General features: G+C 37.8%; 1 protein-coding gene and 1 long non-coding RNA gene across 2 annotated transcripts in view; both read right to left on the bottom strand.

The window, feature by feature from the left end:
* Positions 1-8,055: 8,055 nt before the first annotated feature.
* The window catches only part of LOC116555001, a 20,269-nt gene continuing 7,225 nt past the window's right edge, over positions 8,056-21,099 (bottom strand). The window contains exon 2 of the long non-coding RNA XR_004270341.1: positions 8,056-8,154. This is a non-coding gene — a long non-coding RNA (uncharacterized LOC116555001). The remainder of the gene's footprint in view (positions 8,155-21,099) is intronic.
* LOC116554999 (olfactory receptor 5B3) lies at positions 13,749-14,690 on the bottom strand. Its single transcript, XM_032283325.1, has one exon. The coding sequence runs from the start codon at positions 14,688-14,690 to the stop codon at positions 13,749-13,751; it is 942 nt and encodes a 313-aa protein (XP_032139216.1).

Genomic DNA, 21,099 nt, shown 5'->3' with positions numbered 1-21,099 from the left:
ATTACATAGTAGCAAAAGGATCAATGCAACAAGAAGAGCTAACTATCCTAAATATATATGCACCCAATACAGGAGCGCCCAGATACATAAAACAAGGTCTTAATGACCTACGAAGAGACTTAGACTCCCACACAATAATAGTGGGAGACTTTAACACTCCACTGTCAATATTAGACAGATCAATAAGACAGAAAACTAGCAAGGATATCCAGGACTTAAACTCAGACCTGGACCAAGCAAATCTAATAGACATCTATAGAACTCTCCACTTCAAATCCACAGAATATACCTTCTTCTCAGCACCACATCACACCTACCCTAAAATTGACCAAATAATTGGAAGTAAATCACTCCTCAGCAAATGCAGAAGAATGGAAATCATAACAAACAGTCTCTCAGATCACAGTGCAATGAAAAACAACTCAGGATTAAGAAACTAACTCAGACCTGCACAGTTTCATGGAAACTGAAAAACTGGCTCTTAAATGTTGACTGGATAAACAATGAAATGAAGGCAGAAATAAAGATGTTCTTTGAAACCAATGAGAACGAAGAAACAACATACCAGAATCTCTGGGACACATTTAAAGCAAAGTCTAGAGGGAAATTTATTGCAATAAATGACCACATGAGAAGCAAGGAAAAATCTAAAATCGACACCCTATCATCAAAATTGAAAGAGCTAGAGGAGAAAGATAAAAAAAAAAACTCAGAAGCTGGCAGAAGACAAGAAATAACTAAGATCAGAGCAGAACTGAAGGAGACAGACACACACACACACACACACACAAAAACCCTTCAAAAAATTAATAAATCCAGGACGTGGTTTTTTGAAAAGATCAACAAAATAGACATACCACTAGCCAGATTAGTAAAAAAGAAAAGAGAAGAATCAAATAGATGCAATAAAAAATGGTAAAGGGAATATCGCCACCAATTCCACAGAAATACAAACTATCACCAGAGATTACAATAAACAAGCCTATGCACATAAGCCAGTAAACCTGGAGGAAATGGATAAATTCCTGGACACTTGCACCCTCCCAAACCTAAACCAGGAAAAAGTTGAAACCCTGAATAGACCAATAACAAGGGTTGAAGTTGAGGCAGCAATTAATAGCTTACCGACCAAAAAAATCCAGGACCAGATAGGTTCACAGCCAAATTCTACCAGATGTACAAAGAGGAGCTGGTACCACTCCTTCTGAAACTATTCCAAAAAACCCAAAAAGAGGGAATCCTTCCCAAATAATTTAATGAGACCAACATCATCCTGATTCCAAAACCTGGCAGAGACTCAACAAAAAAAGAAAACTTCAGGCCAATATCCATGATGAACATAGATGCAAAAATCTACAGTAAAATACTGGCAAACCGATTGCAACAGCACATCAAAAAGCTTATCCATCATGGCCAAGTAGGCTTTATCCCTGGGACGCAAGGCTGGTTCAACATATGCAAGTCTATAAACATAATCCACTACATAAACAGAACCAAAGACAAAAACCACATGATCATCTAAATAGATGCAGAGAAGGCCTTTGACAAAATTCAATAGCACTTTACGATAAAACTCTCAATAAAATAGGTATTGATGGAACATATTTCAAAATAATAAAAGCTATTATGACAAACCCACAGTCAATATCATACCAAATGGGAAAAAACTGGAAGCATTCCCGTTTAAATCTGGCACTAGACAAGGATGCCCTCTCTCACCACTCCTATGCAATATAGTACTGGAAGTTCTAGCCAAAGCAATCAGGCAAGAAAAAGAAATAAAGGGTATTCAATTAGGAAAGGAGGAAGTCAAATTGTCTCTATTTGCAGATGACATGATTATATATTTAGAAGACCCTGTCGTCTCAGGCCAAAATCTTCTTACACTGATAAGCAACTTCAGCAAAGTCTCAGGATACAAAATCAATATGCAGAAATCACAAGCATTCCTATACACCAATAACAGACTAAAAGAGAACCAAATCAAGAATGAACTCCCATTCACAATTGCTACAAAGAGAATAAAATACCTAGGAATATAACTAAAAAAGAATGTAAAGGACCTCTTCAAGGAGAACTACAAACCACTGCTCAACAAAATAAGAGAGGACAAAAACAGATGGAGAAATATTCCATGCTCATGGTTAGGAAGAATCAATATCATGAAAATGGCCATACTGCCCAAAGTGATTTATAGATTCAACACTATCCCCATCAAGCTACCTATGACTTTCTTCACAGAACTGGAAAAAGCCACCTTAAACTTCATATGGAACCAAAAGAGAGCCTGCATAGCCAAGTCAATTCTAAGTAAAAAGAACAAAGTTGGAGGCATCACACTACCTGACTTCAAACTATGATACAATGCTACAGTAATCAAAACAGCATAGTACCAGTACCAAAACAGAGATATAGACCAATGGAACAGAACAGAGGCTTCAGAGGCAATGCCACACATCTACAACCATCTGATCTTTCGACAAACCTGACAAAAACAAGCAATGGGGAAAGGATTCCCTGTTTAATAAATGGTGTTGGGAAAACTGGCTAGCAATTTGCAGAAAGCAGAAACTGGATCTCTTCCTGACACCTTACAATAAAATTAACTCCAGTTGGATTAAAGACTTAAACAAAAGACCTAACACCATAAAAACCCTAGAAGAAAACCTAGGCAAAACCATTCAGGACATAGGCATAGGCAAGGACTTCATGACTAAAACACCAAAAGCATTGGCAACAAAAGCCAAAATAGACAAACAGGATGTAATTAAACTTCAGAGATTCTGTACAGCAAAAGAAACAATCATTAGAGTGAACCAGCAACCAACAGAATGGGAAAAAATTTTTGCAATCTACCCATCTGACAAATGGCTAGTATCCAGAATCTACAAAAAACTAAAACATATTTACAAGAAAAAAACAAACCCATTCAAAAGTGGGTGATGGATATGAACAGACACTTTTCAAAAGAAGACATATATGAGGCCAACATACATATTAAAAAAGGCTCATCATCACTGATCCTTACAGAAATGCAAATCAAAACCACATTGAGATATGATCTCATACCAGTTAGAATGGCGATCATTAAAAAACCTGGAGACAACAAATGCTGGAGAGGATGTGGACAAACAGGAACAGTTTTACACTGTTGGTGGGAGTGTAAATTAGTTCAACCATTGTGGAAGACAGTGTGGCGATTCCTCAAGGACCTAGAAATAGAAATTCCATTTGACTCAGCAATCCCATTAGTGGGTATATATCCAAAGGGTTATAAATCATTATATTATAAAGACACAGGCACACGTATGTTCCTTGAGGCGCTTTTTACCATAGCAAAGACCTGGAACCAACCCAATGCCCATCAGTGATAGACTGGACAAGGAAAACGTGGCACATATACACCATGGAATAGTATGCAGCCATAAAAAGCGATGAGTTCATATCCTTTGTAGGGAATGGATGAATCTGGAAACCATAATTCTCAGCAAACTGACACAAGAACAGAAAATCAAACATGACATGTTCTCACTCATAGGTGGGTGTTGAACAGTGAGAACACATGGATACAGGGAGAGGAGTGTCACACACTGGGGTCTGTTGGGGGAGACTAGGGGAGTGGCAGTAGGTGGGTAGGGATGTTGTGGAGAAATGCCAGATATAGGTGATGGGGGGATGGAGGCAGCAAACCACATTGCCATGTATGTACCTGTACAACAATCCTGCAGGATCTGCATGTGTACTCCATAACCTAAAGTACAATAAAAATATATATTTAAAAAAAAAAGAAAGAAAAAAGACAGGCAACATGCACACATACACACACACACACACACACACACACACAAATAAAAAATAAACGTCTTTTATTTCTTTTTCTTGTGTGATTCCTTTTGCTAGTACTTCCAGTACTTTGTTGAACAGAAGTGGCAATAGAGAGCATTTGCTGAGAAATCCACTATTAGTCTGATGAGAGTTTTCTTATAAGTACTTAGCTACTTTTCTTTTGCTGTTTTTAGAATTTTCTCTTTGTCTTTGACTTTTGGTAGTTTGACTATGATGTGGCATGGAGAGGACCTTTGGACTCTATCTATTTGAGGACCTATTAAGCATCTGATAGCTGGATATCTAAATCTCTTGCTAGGTGTTGGAAACTTTCAGCTATTTTTTCATTAAATATATTTTCTTTCCCCTTTTACTTTCCCTTTGTCTCGTGGGACACCAAAAACTTAAATATTTGGTTGCTCTATGGTGTTCCATATGTTATGCAGGCTTTGTTCATTACTTTTTATTCTTCTTTAAAAATTTTTGTCTGCATTCTTTCAAAAGATCTGTCTTCAAGTTCTGAAATTCTTTCTTCTGCTTGATCTAGTCTACTGTTGAAGTGTTTGAATGTAGTTTTTTATTTCATTCAATGAAATCTTTAGTTCCCCAATTTCTGTTTGGGTTCTTTTATATGGTATGTATCTTTCGAGTAATTTTCTCATTCATATCCTTGATCTAATTTACTCACTTAACCAAAGTCCCAACTGTGTTCCAGTAACTGTGTTAGCAGCTTTGATTTTTCACAAAGTGAATAAATATTTACTTTTCATGTGGATAAAGAATGCAAACTCCACAAATCAGGAATCATGTAGTTATAAGTGATACAATAAAATGTTATTTGATCACTATGAAAATATGTTCATGATTTGATCAATTTGAAAATGTGTTCATAATTTTGTTCATAATTTTTTATCAGTATTCTCTTCTATCTCACTGAGTTTCCTTAATGTCATTTAAATTATTTTTTGAGGATTTTGTAAATTTCTTTTTCATTGGAATCTGTAGCTGAAGAATTATTACGTTTCTTTGGAGGTGTCATATGTCCTTGTTTTTTCATGTTTCTCATATTCTTACATTGATACTTCTGCACCTGGTGTTACAGTCACTACTTCTTCCTTTTTTTTTCCTGGATGTGCTTCCTCAGGAAACTTTTTCCTCAAAATATATCTATGGTGTTGGTCAGATAAGGCACTTTGTCTTTGATTCTGGGTGCGTGCAGTTGTATAGTTATCTGTATGATTTCTTGACTTGTAAACAGAGTCAGTGATGTCTATGATTTTCTCAGTGGCTTAGAATATGGTTGTTAGTGGAGGCTGTGGTGAAGTTTTGTTGGGTGCTCCAGGTAAGCAAGTCCATGGGTCCCAGAGGTGGCAGCAGCATGCCAAGCATGCTTTTCCTTGGGTCCCAGGGCAGTGAACACTGGCTCCCATGTTAGCCTATCTAGGCAGGTTGATTCTTGGACCTTGGACCTCCAGGCTGCTTTCTTTGGTGCCAGCAGAGGTGCAGGGCAGGTGGGTAAGTTCAAGCCCCTGGGAAGTGGATGTGGCGTGGACAATGTCAGTGTCAGTGATGGGACAGCCCTCTGGCTCCCAAGTGGTCTGTGCTGGTGTTGGCCATAGCTGTGACAGACTGAGTGGGCCAGTCCCCAGGCCTGCAGGTGATGCATGTGAGTGAGTTCCAGCTGTGGTGGTTGCAGCCTGTTGGGTGGGCTTGTCCTCAGGCTCCCAGGAGGAGTGCTCAGGAGGCACCAGTGATGAGGATAGAGCACGGTGATCCACAGGGTCTCAGACCAAGAGCTCCAGAGCTCAGAGGGGTGAAGCTGGGCTGGTTGGGTCTGTCCTCAGGGCCTTGGTGGTACATGTGGTGCTGGCTGTGGGAAGGGTGATCCTCAGGGCCCCAGTGGAATGCTTGGGTGTGTGTGGCAGCAGTTGCTTGGTGGGCGGTCTTGCTGGGTTCTTTTCAGTTCAGTTGGGCAGCATGTGCCTCAGCCCCGGGTGTCAACTGTGGATCACTCTACACAGGTGCCCTGCTATTGAGGTGACCTGGGTGAGGGGGTCACTGCCAATGGCTTGTGATTTGGCCCTGGCGGCAGCAGCCAGCAGTGGGACAGTGGTTTTTAGTAATGAAAGAAGGCAAACTCAAAGGCTACATATTGTGATTCCATTCATGCAACATAGAAATGTAAAAACATCACTGATTTCCAAGGTTTGAGGAAGTTGGAAGTGGCTGTCTATAAAAAGGATGCAAAGGGAAATTTTAGGATGAATCAGATATTCTCTATGGTACTCTACTGGTGAACACATGCCCGCATTTGTCCAAACTCATAGAACTACAAGTAGCAAAGAGTGAATGTATCACATACAAATTAAAAAAGATCAACTAAGAGTATAGGAGAATTCCAGGATTAAACAGACTGTGAAAAAATAATCCAATTTTATTGTAAATGTATGACTTCACTCCACTGAAAGGAGACGAGGGAGGGAAAAAAAGCCAAGCTAAGTAATGTTGGAAACACCATGTGCTAACCAGAAGTCCTAAAGCAAAAATACAAAATTATACAAAAATACTGTACTTTAGTTGCTAAAGTTGTTTCTCATGGAGGTATGGATTAACAATTATGGAACTGCTTTACTCCTGTGCTGGAGGTGGAATAAACTGAATTAGAGTCAGAAACATAGGGGAGGAAACGTTTCGTCAACCCTCCTAGGGTCCCTGGCTAGGTCTGAGATAAAACTGACGAAGACAGATTAACAGGGGAAAAGCATAACAGATTAATCAAAATTCTGTGTGATATGGAGCCTTCAGGAATGAAGATCCAAAGATCTAGGAAAAATTGTTTGTTTTTATGCTTAGATTCATGGAAGCGTGACCGCATATAGAAATGTGATTGGACAAAGTGAGTGACCTAATGGTAATAGACAGTGAGAAAACCCAGCAAGGCCTGTCTTTTCAGATTCTTCCTGGTCTCTCTGCTGTAGCATTTCTTCCTTCCAGATATTGGGCAGGACTTCTCTAGAATAAGAGTCAATTATTTTTTTAACTTTTATTTTAGGTTTGAGGAACATGGGCAAGTTTGTTACGTAGGTAAACTCATGTCACGGGGGTTTGTTGTACAGATTATTTCATCGTACTGAGACTAGTCCCCAGTAGTTATTTTTTTCTGATCCTCTCCCTCCTTCCACCTTCCACTCTTAACTAGGCCTCAGTGTCTGTTGTTCCCTTGTTTGTGTTCATGAGTTCCTATAATTTAGCTCCCATCTATAAGTTAGAACATGCATTTTTTTGCCTCCCTATTCAATAAATGGTGCTGGGATAACTGGCTAGCCAAATATGGAAAATTGAAACTGGATGTCTTCCTTGTGCCATATACAAAAATCTACTCAAGATCGATTAAAGACTTAAATGTAAAACCCCAAACTATAAAAACCCTGGAAGACAACCTGGGAACTACCATTCTGATTATAGGAACTGGCAAAGATTTCATGACAAAGACAGCGAAAGCAATTGCAACAAAAGCAAAAATTACAAATGGGATCTAATTAAACTTAAAAGTTTCTGCGGCCGGGCGCGGTGGCTCAAGCCTGTAATCCCAGCACTGTGGGAGGCCGAGGCGGGTGGATCACGAGGTCAAGAGATGGAGACCATCCTGGTCAACATGGTGAAACCCTGTCTCTACTAAAAATACAAAAAATTAGCTGGGCATGGTGGCGCGTGCCTGTAATCTCAGCGACTCAGGAGGCTGAGGCAGGAGAATTGCCTGAACCCGGGAGGCGGAGGTTGCGGTGAACCGAGATCGCGCCGTTGCACTCCAGTCTGGGTAACAAGAGCGAAACTCCGTCTCAAAAAAAAAAAAAAAAAAAAAGTTTCTGCACAGCAAAAGAAACTATCAACAGAATAAACAGACAACCTACAAAAAGGGAGAAAATATTTGCAAACTATGCATCTGAGAAGGGTCTACTATTCAGTGTCTATAAGGAACGCAAGCAAATTTACAAGAAACAAACAGCCTCATTAAAAGGTGTGCAAAGGACATGAAGAGATACTTTTCAAAAGAAGACATACATATGGCCAAAAAAGCGTACAAGCCCATTTTTTTAAGGGCAAGCTCCTGGATAGAAAGGAGGGAGAAGGTTAGAATAATATTTCTAGGTTTCGTGGCTTGCTCTGGGGAAAGGGAGTTTTAGTTGTTATTTTTTTAATTTTAAATTTTAAAAGTTTTTATTTATTATTATTATACTTTGAGTTTTGGGGTACATGTGCAGATCTTGCAGGATTGTTACATAGGTATACAGATGCCGTGGTGGTTGGCTACCTCCATCCCTCCGTCACCTATATTAATTTCTCCTGATGTTCTAGTGTTTTATGATCCACCATGGGAAAGAGTAATTCTGGTTTCTGACTAACTTTGGGGAAGAAAGAGGGAAAAGAGACAGGAGGAAAGGAGAAGATCAGAAAGACCTTGGTTCTGAGGCTGCTTCTGAAGCCTTCCAATGTCCTTTAGTTCAAAGACTCGGCATGCCAAAATGCCTTACTTTGTGGTGTCATTTTCTGAGCCCCAACAGAGACATCAGTATGAACTCATATTTAGCTCAATATAATGAATAAATTTAGAAATAAATATGGTTTGCTGTGTATACAGGGTACATAAATAGATATTTAGTTCTTTTGATGAAAGAGCCTAGAAGAAGTGAAATAGCAGTAACAGCAAGCACATCCGTGTCTAGATCTTGGCTTGTAAATACCATTCTCTATCAAAATAAAGAAGGCTCTTTGTAGAAGTAGTTGACTCTGTGACAGTGGCAGGAAAAATACAAGAGGAGCTTAGAGCATCATGTAATGCCCTAAAGTAAGAACATACTCTAAATAAAATAAAAACACAAAGGATGAACGATGTCAAAGGAATGTAAGGGCCTTCTGAAAGAGCTTCAAAAGATAAAAGCGGAAATACTTAGACCAAAAAAATGAAAGCAAAAACCTAGTATTGCTTTATAATTCCAAGTATAAAGTAAACAAATGAGAACACACTAATATAAATGATGATTGTAAATAAATAAGTGAGAAAGGAGACAAATCTTGCTTACAGAAAAACTCCGAATAAGTTGTTTAAACACTGACCTCAGCAGGAGTTGGAGCTTAGTTCCCAAACACCAGCAGTGTGAGCTGGAATTAATGATTTGTTTCAAAGATTAGAACATAGAAGGGGGAACAAAAAGTAACTCTATGTGAGGGAAATTAAGCCGACTTTACCTAGGATTTGTGATCATGTTAACTTCATCCTGATAAATCATGTTGATAGCATGTATCCTTGATATGAGGTGCTAGAAGAGAAATTTATCACTGATGTTACTTGAAAAACAGTATAGCCCCCGTAAAATAATGAGAAAACCTCAGAAAAACATAATTTTCACTTCAGTTGTTCTAAGAAATGTCTCCTCAGCACTCCTTCAAAACACAGGGAAAGATGGACAATCTGTCATAACCAGAAGAGACTAAGGAAACCTGAAAACTAAATGCAAAAAGAGGAAAAGCATGGACAAACAAATGAGATTGGAATAAAGTCTGAAGTTTAGAAAGTAAGGCTGGGTATGGTGGCTCATGCCTGTAATCCCAGCATGTTAGGAGGCTGAGGTGGGAGGATCACCTGAGGTCAGGAGTTCAAGACCAACCTGACCAACATGGAGAAACCCCATCTCTAATAAAAATAGAAAATTAGTCAAGTGTGATGGTGCATGCCAGTAATCCCAGCTATACAGGAGGCTGAGGCAGGAGAATCACTTGAACCCAGGAGGTGGAAATTGTGGTGAGCAAAGATAGCACCATTGCCCTCCAACCTGGGCAACAAGAGCAAAACTCCATCTGAAAAAAAAAATAAAAAAATAAAAAAGTAATAGTGTGTCAATCTTTTTTTTTTGTAGTGTTGACAAATGTAAAATCATAATATAAGATTATGACATAGGAGAAATCAGGTAAGTGTTTGTATTAGATTTGTATAGCTGCTGTGACAAAACATCACATACCAGGAAACTTAAAACAACAGGTGTTTATTCTTTCACAGTTTGGAAGCCAGAAGTCCTAAATCAGCGGCACTGGACTGAAATCAACACATTAGCAAGGCTTGCTTTCTTCATAAACTGTAAGTGAGAATTTATTTTTTGCCTCTTTCATTTTATGGTGGCTGCAGGTATTCCATGGCTTGGGACCACATCACTTTAGTCTCTGCCTCCATGCTCACCTTGCGGACTCCTCTTTTGTCTGTCATCACATCTCTCTGTCTTCTTCTGATAGTGACATATATGAGCCTTTGGGGTTCGCACAGATAATCTACAATACTATCGCAGGCTTCATCACCTCTATATAGTCCTTTTAGGCAATATAAGGTAACATTAAAAGTTTCCAGGAATTAGGAAATATAAAGATTGTGGATCGTAATAGCATATTGAATTTATGTTATGTTTGCTACTGAAAGATATTGTCATGTTTATATTCTACATAGATGTTTAGAATCATTTCAGTTAATTCTATAATTTATGTGTATAAAGTAATTTTCAAATATAATTAAATATTAAACCTTAGGTAATTTCACTTTTAATGTATTTTTATGATTTGCTAAGTAGTATTTATTTGATGTATTATTTTCTACTTCATGAGACATCACATCTAAGTAAAAATTATGAGATGGCTTCAAATGAGTTACTTGATGATAGAATTTTCAGGAAATGATTGTGTCCAAAAGTGGGAGAAAAAGTGCTTAGAATCGAGACAAAAAATGTTTCAGCAAAGAAATTATCTGTGTCTTTTGAAATGAACTATACATCTATCTAGAAGGCTTATATTAAAGATAGTTTACTATAATCATGAATGGTTCAAAGTTTCAACATATTGATACAATTAGAATCAAAACTTAATTATTTTATCCATTCATTTAACAAATACTTATTGAGAATCTCCTATGAAACACACTCATTTAGGTACCAAAGATCTTATTTTAAAAAACAAAAAACTCACTGCTTTAATGAAGTGTGCATTCTAGTTGGAGAGGAGGATATATAATAAACAAGTGAATAAATATACAAGAGTGTGAATAAGAACGAGGAAGAATAACACGAGATGAGGGAGCAGTGTACAGGGGGTGGGGAGAGTGATTATTTTATAAAGGTGGTGAAGGAAGGACCCTATGACTGGGTCACATTTTTAAAAAGACCTAAATGGAGTGAGGAAATATGCATGGAAAACAGCAAGAACACAGGCCCTGAGTTTGGAGCATGCTTGGAGCTGTGAAAAACAGCAAGGAAAGCAGTCTGAACAAAATGGAGTAAATACAGGTGAAGTAGCAAAAGGTGATGTATGTCATCTAAAATAATGAAGAAGCAGATTTAACCATTTCATAGCATTTGCAGAAAGAAAAGTGTACGTGTTTTGTTTCTCAGTACACTTTTAAACTGTAAAAGTTGGTAGTAATATACAAGGAAAGTCAAAAATGCATTTAATTTTACTCAATTTTTCTGGTACTCTGTAGGGTCTAGCCCTACCGGGTCCTGTAAGCCCCTCTCTATTGGTGTGGAGATGAGAAACTGTGGAAATGAAGACAAAAGACACAGAGATGGAGAGAAAGAGAGTTTGGACCCAGGGGTCCACTGCCAACCAAAGTGCAGAGTCCAGCAGTGACACCAAGTGCCTGCACGCTCTGACTTTTATTGAGTACAAAGCAGGGGACAGGGTAGGTAGGTGGTCAGTGATCAGGTCAGGTAAATCACGTGTCTTGGACATAGGGGCCCAGGTCTTTCAAGTAGCCAAAATAAGTTAAGGAGCATAACGCATCAGCACTTTTTCCATACTTGTAAAGAGAGAACAAAGATTAAGATTTGCGTTACTTTTACTGATTATGTCTTCTAAGAAAAAGAGGAACCAGGTGCAGAAGCAGAACATGAAAGTGGACATGGAAAGTGACCACGAAGCACAGCATCACATAGAGACAATTAAGCCCCTGATGTCTGTGGGTGTCCCTGACAGCTGTCAGGCCTACCACAAGAGCCTGGGGAAGCAGAGTTTTCTCCTAACTCCTCCGGGGAAGGAGACATCGTGGATGTATCCTTCCACAGCTGGTTAAACAGTGGGCACTTTCCCAGCATTGCTGCACAGCCAAGGTGCCCTCCAGCAGGCCTTACACGGGCATGACAGAGGGCTTGAAGTATCTTGCCTTAGGGTCACTTCTTTCACAATGTCACCTTAGGTTCACACTTTGCAACCCGAGAAGCATTAGTAACATTAAAAGATTATAATGAGTGTATATATATTTAAGTATCCATACCTATGATTACTTATGTGATTATATTTCTAATTTCATCATTTATATGGAAACAGGCTGAGGCTTCAGAACCTTGCCACCACACTTGCGGGGTGGCCCACCCACAGTACTCTAGTTATTTTATCCTTTTAAAATTTAAAACATGAACATGTTGCTTCTATAAAATTACTCAGTAATGACACAAGTATTAATTCATATAAAATGCTATATTTACATATTCTGGATAAAATGTGCCAAGGATGCTGGGCATGGTGGCTCTCGCCTTTAATCCCAGCACTTTGTGAGGCTGAGGTGAGCGGATCACGAGGTCAAGAGACTGGCCAACATGGTGAAATGCTGTTTCGATTAAAAACACAAAAATTTAGCTGGGCATGGTGGCACGCACCTGTAGTCCTAGCTACTCGGGAGGCTGAGGCAGGAGAATCGCTTGAACCCAGGAGGCAGAGGTTGCAGTGAGCTGAGATTGCACCGCTGCAATCCAGCCTAGTGACAGAGCAAGATACTGTCTCAAAAACAAAACAAAAAAAAAGCAAAAACAAAACAAATGTGCTAAGGAAAAGCATATACTTTCATTTAACAATATATATTTTTTAAATAAAATTAGGACTCCTGGAACAGTATTCAGCTAAGCAAATTTGAAAGCATTAGGCTTAACTTTATATTCTGCTACCCAAATTAAATATTTAAATTACTTTCATTAAATATTCATGTATACACACAGTTCTACAGAGAAACAGAACCAATAAAAATATATCTATATAAATAAAAGGACATTATCCTGGGAACTGGCTCATGTGAATATGGAGGCTGAGAAGTCTCACAACTGCAAACTGGAGAACCAGGAAAGCCAGTAGAGTAACTCAGAGTTTGAAGGCCTGAGAAAGGTCAGGACACGGTTGTGGAACTGGTATAAGGCCTGGAGGCCAAAGGCCCGAGAACCAGGAACTCAAATGTCTAAGAGCAAGAGAAGATGACTGTCCCAACTCGAGAAGAGAGAAAATTCATCCTTCCTTCACCTTTTTGTTCTTTTCAGGAGAGCCCTCAATAGATTGAATGATGGCCACCCACATTGGTGAGGGCAGATCTTCCTTACTCAGTCTCCTGATTCAAATATTAATCTCTTCTGGAAACACCTTCACAGACACATTCAGAATAATGTTTAAGCAGCTATCTGGGCATCCCTTAATCCAGCCAAACTGACACATAAAATTGACCATCAGAACTTGCCACATTACATTTAATCCAGATGCATTTTCCACACACAGGGAAAATTTCCCATTTCATGTGAAAGTTCCATGTACTTCTATTAATGGACTGTTTTTGCTCTGGTTTTATGTATATTTGCATTGACATGTGGTAGGAAAAAAAATGCATGTAGAACGAATGAATGTATTAATATCTTTAAGGTTTTTGGCAAGGAAGCCCCAAGATGTCTCAGCCATTCTCGTTCAGGTGTTATGTTTCTGGACATAATGTTTCTTTTTATCTAGACAATAGAGTTTTAAACAGGCATGGACATCACTTCAGGAATTTAACATTATTGTGGACCTTAAATGTGATTCAGAACATGGAGAAGATCCGAGAGAAATAGGTCATGGTGAATCCTACAGTGTTAAACTCACAATCCTAGAGACAATTTTGCCTTCTCAACAACTTTCTTGAATGTGCTCTTCACTTCCTTGTTCCTCAGGCTATAGACCAGGGGGTTCAGCATGGGGATGACCATCGTATAGAACACAGATGCCATTTTGTCTGTGTCCATGGAGTGACTGGAGCTGGGCTGTAAGTACATGAAGATAATAGTCCCATAGAAGATGGTGACTGCAATGAAGTGAGAGGCACAGGTGGACAAAGCCTTCTGGTATCCTGAAGCTGAGTGCATCTTTAGGATGGTGATAAAAATGAATATGTAGGATATCAAGATAACCAGGAGAGCAAAAAAGATGTTGAAGCTCACAACATAAACAAGAACAAGCTCGCTAACACGTCTATCAGAGCAAGCGAGAACCATGACTGCTGGAATATCACAGAAAAAGTGATGGACTTCATTGGACTTACAGAAAGAGAGACTAAATGTGTCCCCAGTGTGGATGGAGGCATTGAGGAAACCACAGAGGTAGGAGCCTATGGTCAGATAAACACACACACTTGTTGTCATGGTCGTGGTGTAATGTAGGGGTTTGCACACTGCTGCATAGCGGTCATAGGCCATTGAGGCCAAAAGGTAATTTTCCACAGTGGCGAAAGCTACAAAAATGTACATTTGAGCAGCACATGCATTGTAGGAGATGACCTTATCTTCTATAAGGAATCCAGCCATGACCATTGGAGTGACAGCTGAAGAGTAGCAAAAGTCCACTAGAGACAAGTTACTGAGAAAAAAATACATGGGATTGTGGAGACAGGAATCCCAGAATATCAATACAATAATTCCCAGGTTTCCAACCAGAGTGATAATATAGATGAAGAGGAACATTATAAAGAGGGGAACTTGCAGTTCTGAGTCATTTGTTAGTCCTAGAAGGATGAATTGTGTTACTTCTGTCTTATTTTCCATCATTGTTCTGGGTACTCATAGGATGCTTGTAGCAATACAAAAAGGAACAGTGTGATTAAATAATTGAATTAAAATTGAAAAGTATCAGTACAATATGTATTCCTTCGTTGTAGCAGTAACTTGTACTTGATTTCTAAGATTTCCTAGAAAAAGCATGGCCTCGACAACCAAATTTAGTGCATTAATTATATAGAGTTACATACTGTTGAATCTGAAGAATCTTAATAGATTATCTACACAACTTTCAAATTTTATAAATTTGTAAACTCATATGAAGAAAATTTACTAACGTGATCAAGATGACTTGTCCGGATGCATCTATCTGTCAATTCACTTTTCCTGAGCACAGGAAAAGCTGACACGTTACTAATTTGCCAAGAACTTCTCTAGACATTTTAGATATACATTCATTTTTTCCTTGCAACAATATTGTAAATTTGATTAGTTGTTGCATTCATTTAAATTATGAAGCACAGAAGATGGAATAATGTATTCATATTTACACATGTATTAAATGGCAAGACGTGCTTTGGACCCATGCCAACCTTTGAACCCATGCTGAGTGTTTCCTAAGTCTAATGGTCTAAACTGAATTTAAATCAAATTGAATTCAACCCAATTTACAATCACTCATTGTCTTCTTTGGTGCAAACTCAGTGTTTTAGATTTCACAATGAAGTAAGTGAATAACATATGCATAGTAAATGTGGTGGGATAACTGGGGTGTTAGGGGCATGTTCAACTAGCAGAAACAATTTTGAGAGAAGCCTATCATCAGATACAGAGCTTGAGTTCTTGGAAAAGATGCATATCAGTCCACTACTTACCACCTGGGAATCATTGGTTCTAATCTAACTCCCTTAAACATCACATTTTCTTCTGTAAAACTAGAACAGTAATGAGATCTACTTTGAGGTATTATTGTGAGAATTAAATAAGATAATGCATTAAAAATGCTAATGTTAAGCATGGCCTAATGAGTGCTAGTTATAATATTAAATATTATTATTAGGATGGTTGATAATCTTTTTGTTGGTTTAGTAAAGGTGGATGGTGACAAGCAGGGCTTTGAGCATGGGTGAGTTTTGAAATCTTGAAACTCCTATCTCCAATTTTCTTTTCCTCCATACTAGGACCACTGAGATTTTCTGTGTTCTTCAGTGATTCTCAGTTTGTTCCTCCTCCAAGCAAATGATTGCCTGCTCCGGAAAATTCATGGGAGTCATTCTTTTTTCTTAATTTCTCCCTTGAAATCCACATTTTAGTGTGGGTAAAAAAGTCCCTTTTTCCTAAACTCGTTCTTTCTCTTATTTGTGTTATTCCATAGTCAAATCAAAGATTAAGGGTTAAAATTTCCTACATTTTGTGGTATCTTTATTTAGCTCACAGATCTGATTTGGTGGCAAATTCCATGTGATAAAATATTTTATTTGAATTTATTCTTGTTTAGAAACAATATTTTACTATGTATTTATTTTAATGTTTTTAAATTTCAAAGTTCATTTTAGATACAAGAGTTACATGTGCAGATTTGTTACATGGAAACATTGTGAGATGCTGAGGTTTGGAGTAGGGATTCTGTCCCCCGCTAGTGAGCATACTATCTGATAGGTAGTTTTTAACCCCACCTTCCCTTTCTCCACCCTCTAGTAGTCTGCAGGGTCTGTTGTTATCATATTCATGTCCATGTGTTTTCATCATTTAGCTCTCACTTGTTAGTGAGAATGTTCAGTATTTGGTTTTCTGTTCTTGTGTTACTTTGCTTAGGATTATGGCCTCCAGACTCATCCATGTTGCTGCAAAGGACGTGATTTCTTTTCTATGGCTATGTAGTATTTCCCAGTGTACAGATTTCTTAAAGAACTTTTAAAAAAGCTACTATTTGACCCAGTATATACCCAAAAATAAATAAGTCATTTTACTACAAAGACAAAGACATGATCAACCTAAACGTCCATCAATGATAGATAGGATAAAGAAAATATGGTACATATATACCACAGGATACTATGCAGCCATAAAAAGGTATGAGATCATCTCCTTTGCAGGGACATTGACAGATCTGGAAGCCATTATTCTCAGTAAACTAATGCAGAAACAGAAAATCAGATACTGCATGCTCTCACTTTTAAGTGGGAACTGAATGATGAAAACACATGGACACCTGGTGGAGAAAAACACAGTGGGGCCTGTCAGACAGTGGCAGGTAGGAGGAGCAAGAGCATCAGGAAAAAAAGCTAACGTGTGCTGGGCGATGGGATGATCTGCACAACTAATCACCATGGCACATGTTTAACTATGTAACAAACCTGCACATCCTGCACATGTACCCCTGAACTTAAAAGTTGGAAATTTTTTTAAAAAGCCACATTTATCTGTACGATTATCAGCATGCTATTCACAACAGCAAAGGCATAGAATCAGCCCTGGTGCCCATCAATGGTAGATTGGATAAAGAAGATGTGGTACATATACACCATGGAATACTACACAGCCATGATAAATGAATGAAATCAGAAACAATACTTTTAAATCTTTGTACCTGGATTAAGGTCTTTAGAAGGGTATCCAACCAATACTAACTACTGTATCCTACTGTCTTTCTCTTAAACACTTGGCAAGTTCACTTTCCAAGCCTGACTCATGAAGATGTTATGTTGCTAACTTTAACATACATGACTGCTTTTAGCACACACTATGTTCTACAACCAATAATAAAAACTTTATATATAAATTGTGTGTGTGTGTGTGTGTGTGTGTGTGTGTGTGTGTGTGAGAGAGAGAGAGAGAGAGAGAGTTAGGTATTATTATTATGTTATTACTTTATCATTAAGAACATTGAGAATTTGAGAAGTGATGTGATGCTTCAAAATTCTATGGCTAATTTGAGAGTCAAGATTCAAGAGTTAAATAAATCCATCTTCAATCTAAAAGTCAAACATTCAATTCAAAAGTCAAACCTTTCAGCCGCACATCACTGTCAACATATGTAGATGTGCTAATAGTAATAAGAATGAGATTATTAAAAAAAATTAAAACACAGGTCATAGCTTGTTGATTCATTTAACACCCTTTTGTAGTTTAAAGAATAAACATTTCACTCATTTTTATTTGTTTGTTTTTGTCTTTGTACAGCTAATGAGAAGCCAATATATAACAAACTGATAAAATTACCACCTAGTCAATCAGAACATCATCTATCTTATTTTTTGGTTCATATCTTTGGAGAAAGAAGCATATTTCATAAGAATCACTAAATTTCCTATAATAGAACATTTATGCCCTACACTCACCTCAGTATTTTAGAAAAAATTTTGAAAACATCTATTTCTGCTCTCAAATAACTTATAGTAGGTATAGCTCCCCCAATGCTTTTGCATGAGTTACACTTCTCTCTAAAATGTTTCTTAGATATAGAAGCTTACCTTACAGCTGGATGAGCAGAAACAGTCAATACAGAATAGTTGATCTGTAATCAGAAAATCAGTCATGGAATATTGCATAAATATGTTTAGAGAAGCTTGCTTTCAGATAGTGGTCAACAGGTTTCAAGGTCTCTTAGGCATGGGAAAATAAAGGGAGGAACATTAATATGGAACAAGTCCTGAATCTACTCTTAATTCTTTCTGTGCACTTAAAGAATAAATGTTTCTCAGTTGCACAATGAGAAATACAATCTCTGTAACACTTTCTGTGTTACTTATCTTCTCCTTTCCTGAGAAAATAAACATATTAATACTACCTCTCTTACATAATCCACAGAATTGCATCTGTAAATAACAAATAAGGGAGCCCTGTGAAACATCTTGTTAAGGGGTCATCATGTGAAAGTCAGTCAATGTAATTTTTAAATTGGGATGTTTTCCCTGAGCTTGGTCAGAAGGCATGCGTGAACTAAAAGCAATTATCGTTTAGATGAATACATGATGATCTGCGGAGCTCTGTACACAGTGAGTTCTATCTAAAACTACATTAAGTTGAGTCATGTTGGGATTTCAGATGCTAATATATGGAGATATAAAGATAATTATAGGGGCATGGAGATCTCTGGAGATGTACCCTGTGAGAGGATCTACAACTCCCCATTCTACTTTCCTGGTGAAGAACCAATTAAACTGCCTGTGGGGATCAAGCTGATTATTTTTAATATGCACACATAATTTGTTATTTCTTTTTTCCATTCTCTAATTAATGCATAATTCATATAAAGTAATGCCCAGTATTAATACACACTTTATTGTATAGTTCTAAGAATTTTGTCAAATATATGGTTACATAATGACTACAACAGTCACATAAAAAAATTATCTGAACCTACTTTTTGGTAACCTCTATTCCCACCCGCTACCCTGGCAACAAGTAAATTATTTTTGTGTAAATAATTTTGCCTTTGCTAGAATATCTTTAAATATAACCTTATGTCTTTAAATATCATCCCGGAATATGTAGTCTTTGAGTCTGGCATCTTTCACTTTCACTTAGCAATTAAGACTCACGCATATTGTTGCCTATGTCAGAGTTAAATCCTTTTTATTGTAGAATATTGCATTATGTGGATACTATAGATTGTATTTCTCATTGTGCAACTGAGAAACATTTATATTCATTTTGATGTTTGGTGATTAGAAATAAAGCTGATCTAAACTTTTCATTAAAGATTTCTGGGTCGGGCACACTGACTCATGCCTGTAATCCTAGCACTTTGAGAGGCCAAGGTGGGTGGATCACTTGAGGTCAGGAGTTTGAGACCAGTCTGGCCAACACAGTGAAGCCCTGTATCTACTAAAAATACAAAAATTAGCCAAGCATGGTGGCAGGCACCTGTAATCCCAGTTAGTAAGGAGGTTGAGGCAGAAAAATCACTTTAACCTGGGAGGCGGGGGCTGCAGTGAGCTGAGATCGCACCACTGCACTGCAGCCTAGGTGACAGAGTGAGACTCTGTCTCAAAAAAAAAAAGAAAAGACTTCTGAGGTGAACATAAATTTTCATTTCATTTGAATAAATATTGACAAGTCAGATTGAATTGTCATATGGTGAGTAGAGGTTTATCTGAATAAGAAACTGCCAACATCTTTTCTGAAGATACTCTACTATTTTGAATACCCACTAGCAGTCGATTAAAATTGTTTCATTTCTTTATCAGCATTTTATATTTTAATGGTTTTTTAAATTAATTTTTATTTTACTTTCATTTTTTATTTTTCTCTAAGACATCTTGAGAAATCTCCTTAGAAATCTTCTTAACACTTATGTACTTTATCACCACAATTCTGGTCTAGGAATGCTTTTCTTTTCCAACAAAGGAGACATATTCATCCTTTTGCACAGATTAATCACTTTGCACTGTTGCTTTTGAGCCCACACCACACCCCCAAACAGACTTATCACATCTGCCTTAGCACAAGCAAGTATCATAGTTAAACATTTGTTCTGTGCACCAAGGTTGCTTCACTTCAAATTTGAGTAAGAAATGCACCCTTTTCAAACTTCTTCTGTAAGGAAGAAGAAAATACTATCTTGTCATTCTCATAAAAATTTCAAGAAGATATTCACATGACATATTTATAGAGCACAGCACACTATCTACCACATAGCAGATGTCCCATGGGATAAATATTAATATTTATTATTTAAAAAGATGAGGAGGTGGGGCAGCGGGGAGAGATAGCATGGGGAGAAATGCCAGATATTGGTGGAGGAGAGGAAGGCAGCAAATCACACTGCCATGTGTGTACCTATGCAACAATCTTGCATGTTCTTCACATGTACCCCAAAACCTAAAATGCAATTTAAAAAAGTCCATAGATGGGTCACAAAAATAGTAGTACACGAAAAATCCACTTGCTTTTCTATATGTGTGTGTCCCATTCCAGCAAGGCAGGACATGTAATAGTTATAGATAATGAACTATGAAAAGAATTGTAATGTTGGTTGAAGCATACACCCTATTCTCCAGTTATTTCGTCTCCTGCTATGATAATCAAAAGGCTTAATGTTCCAGCAGGTGCAGCAACAGATGGTGATACCTTCATCAGCTGGTGTCTTTGAGTGACCACATATAGCTTTTCATTTAGCCAGACAACCTGCCTGATAGACATGTAGTAGCATAAGTGAGAAACAAATCTGTATCATGCTAAATAACAATCTTCCGAAATATCAGATTCTAATACCTGGAATCTGTAAACTTTATATGACAATGGCTTTGCAGTTACGATCAAATTAAGGATAGTGAGATGGAGATTAATCTGAATTATTTGGTGGGTTCTAAATCCAGTTACCAGTTCCTTGTAAGACAGGGGCAGGAAAAATGATAGATTAGAATATTTTAAGGGCCTGTTACTCCACAGAAACACTAAAAAGGCAAGCAAAAACTGGCACAATCAACTTGGTTTGAACTCTGGAAAATAGTCA

This window comes from Sapajus apella, unplaced genomic scaffold (assembly GCF_009761245.1).
Source record: "Sapajus apella isolate SASKATOON/1434 unplaced genomic scaffold, GSC_monkey_1.0 scaffold14, whole genome shotgun sequence".
Taxonomy (NCBI): domain Eukaryota; kingdom Metazoa; phylum Chordata; class Mammalia; order Primates; family Cebidae; genus Sapajus; species Sapajus apella.
Note: the sequence above shows the minus strand (reverse complement) of the source record. Positions and strands in the feature narration are given on the sequence as shown.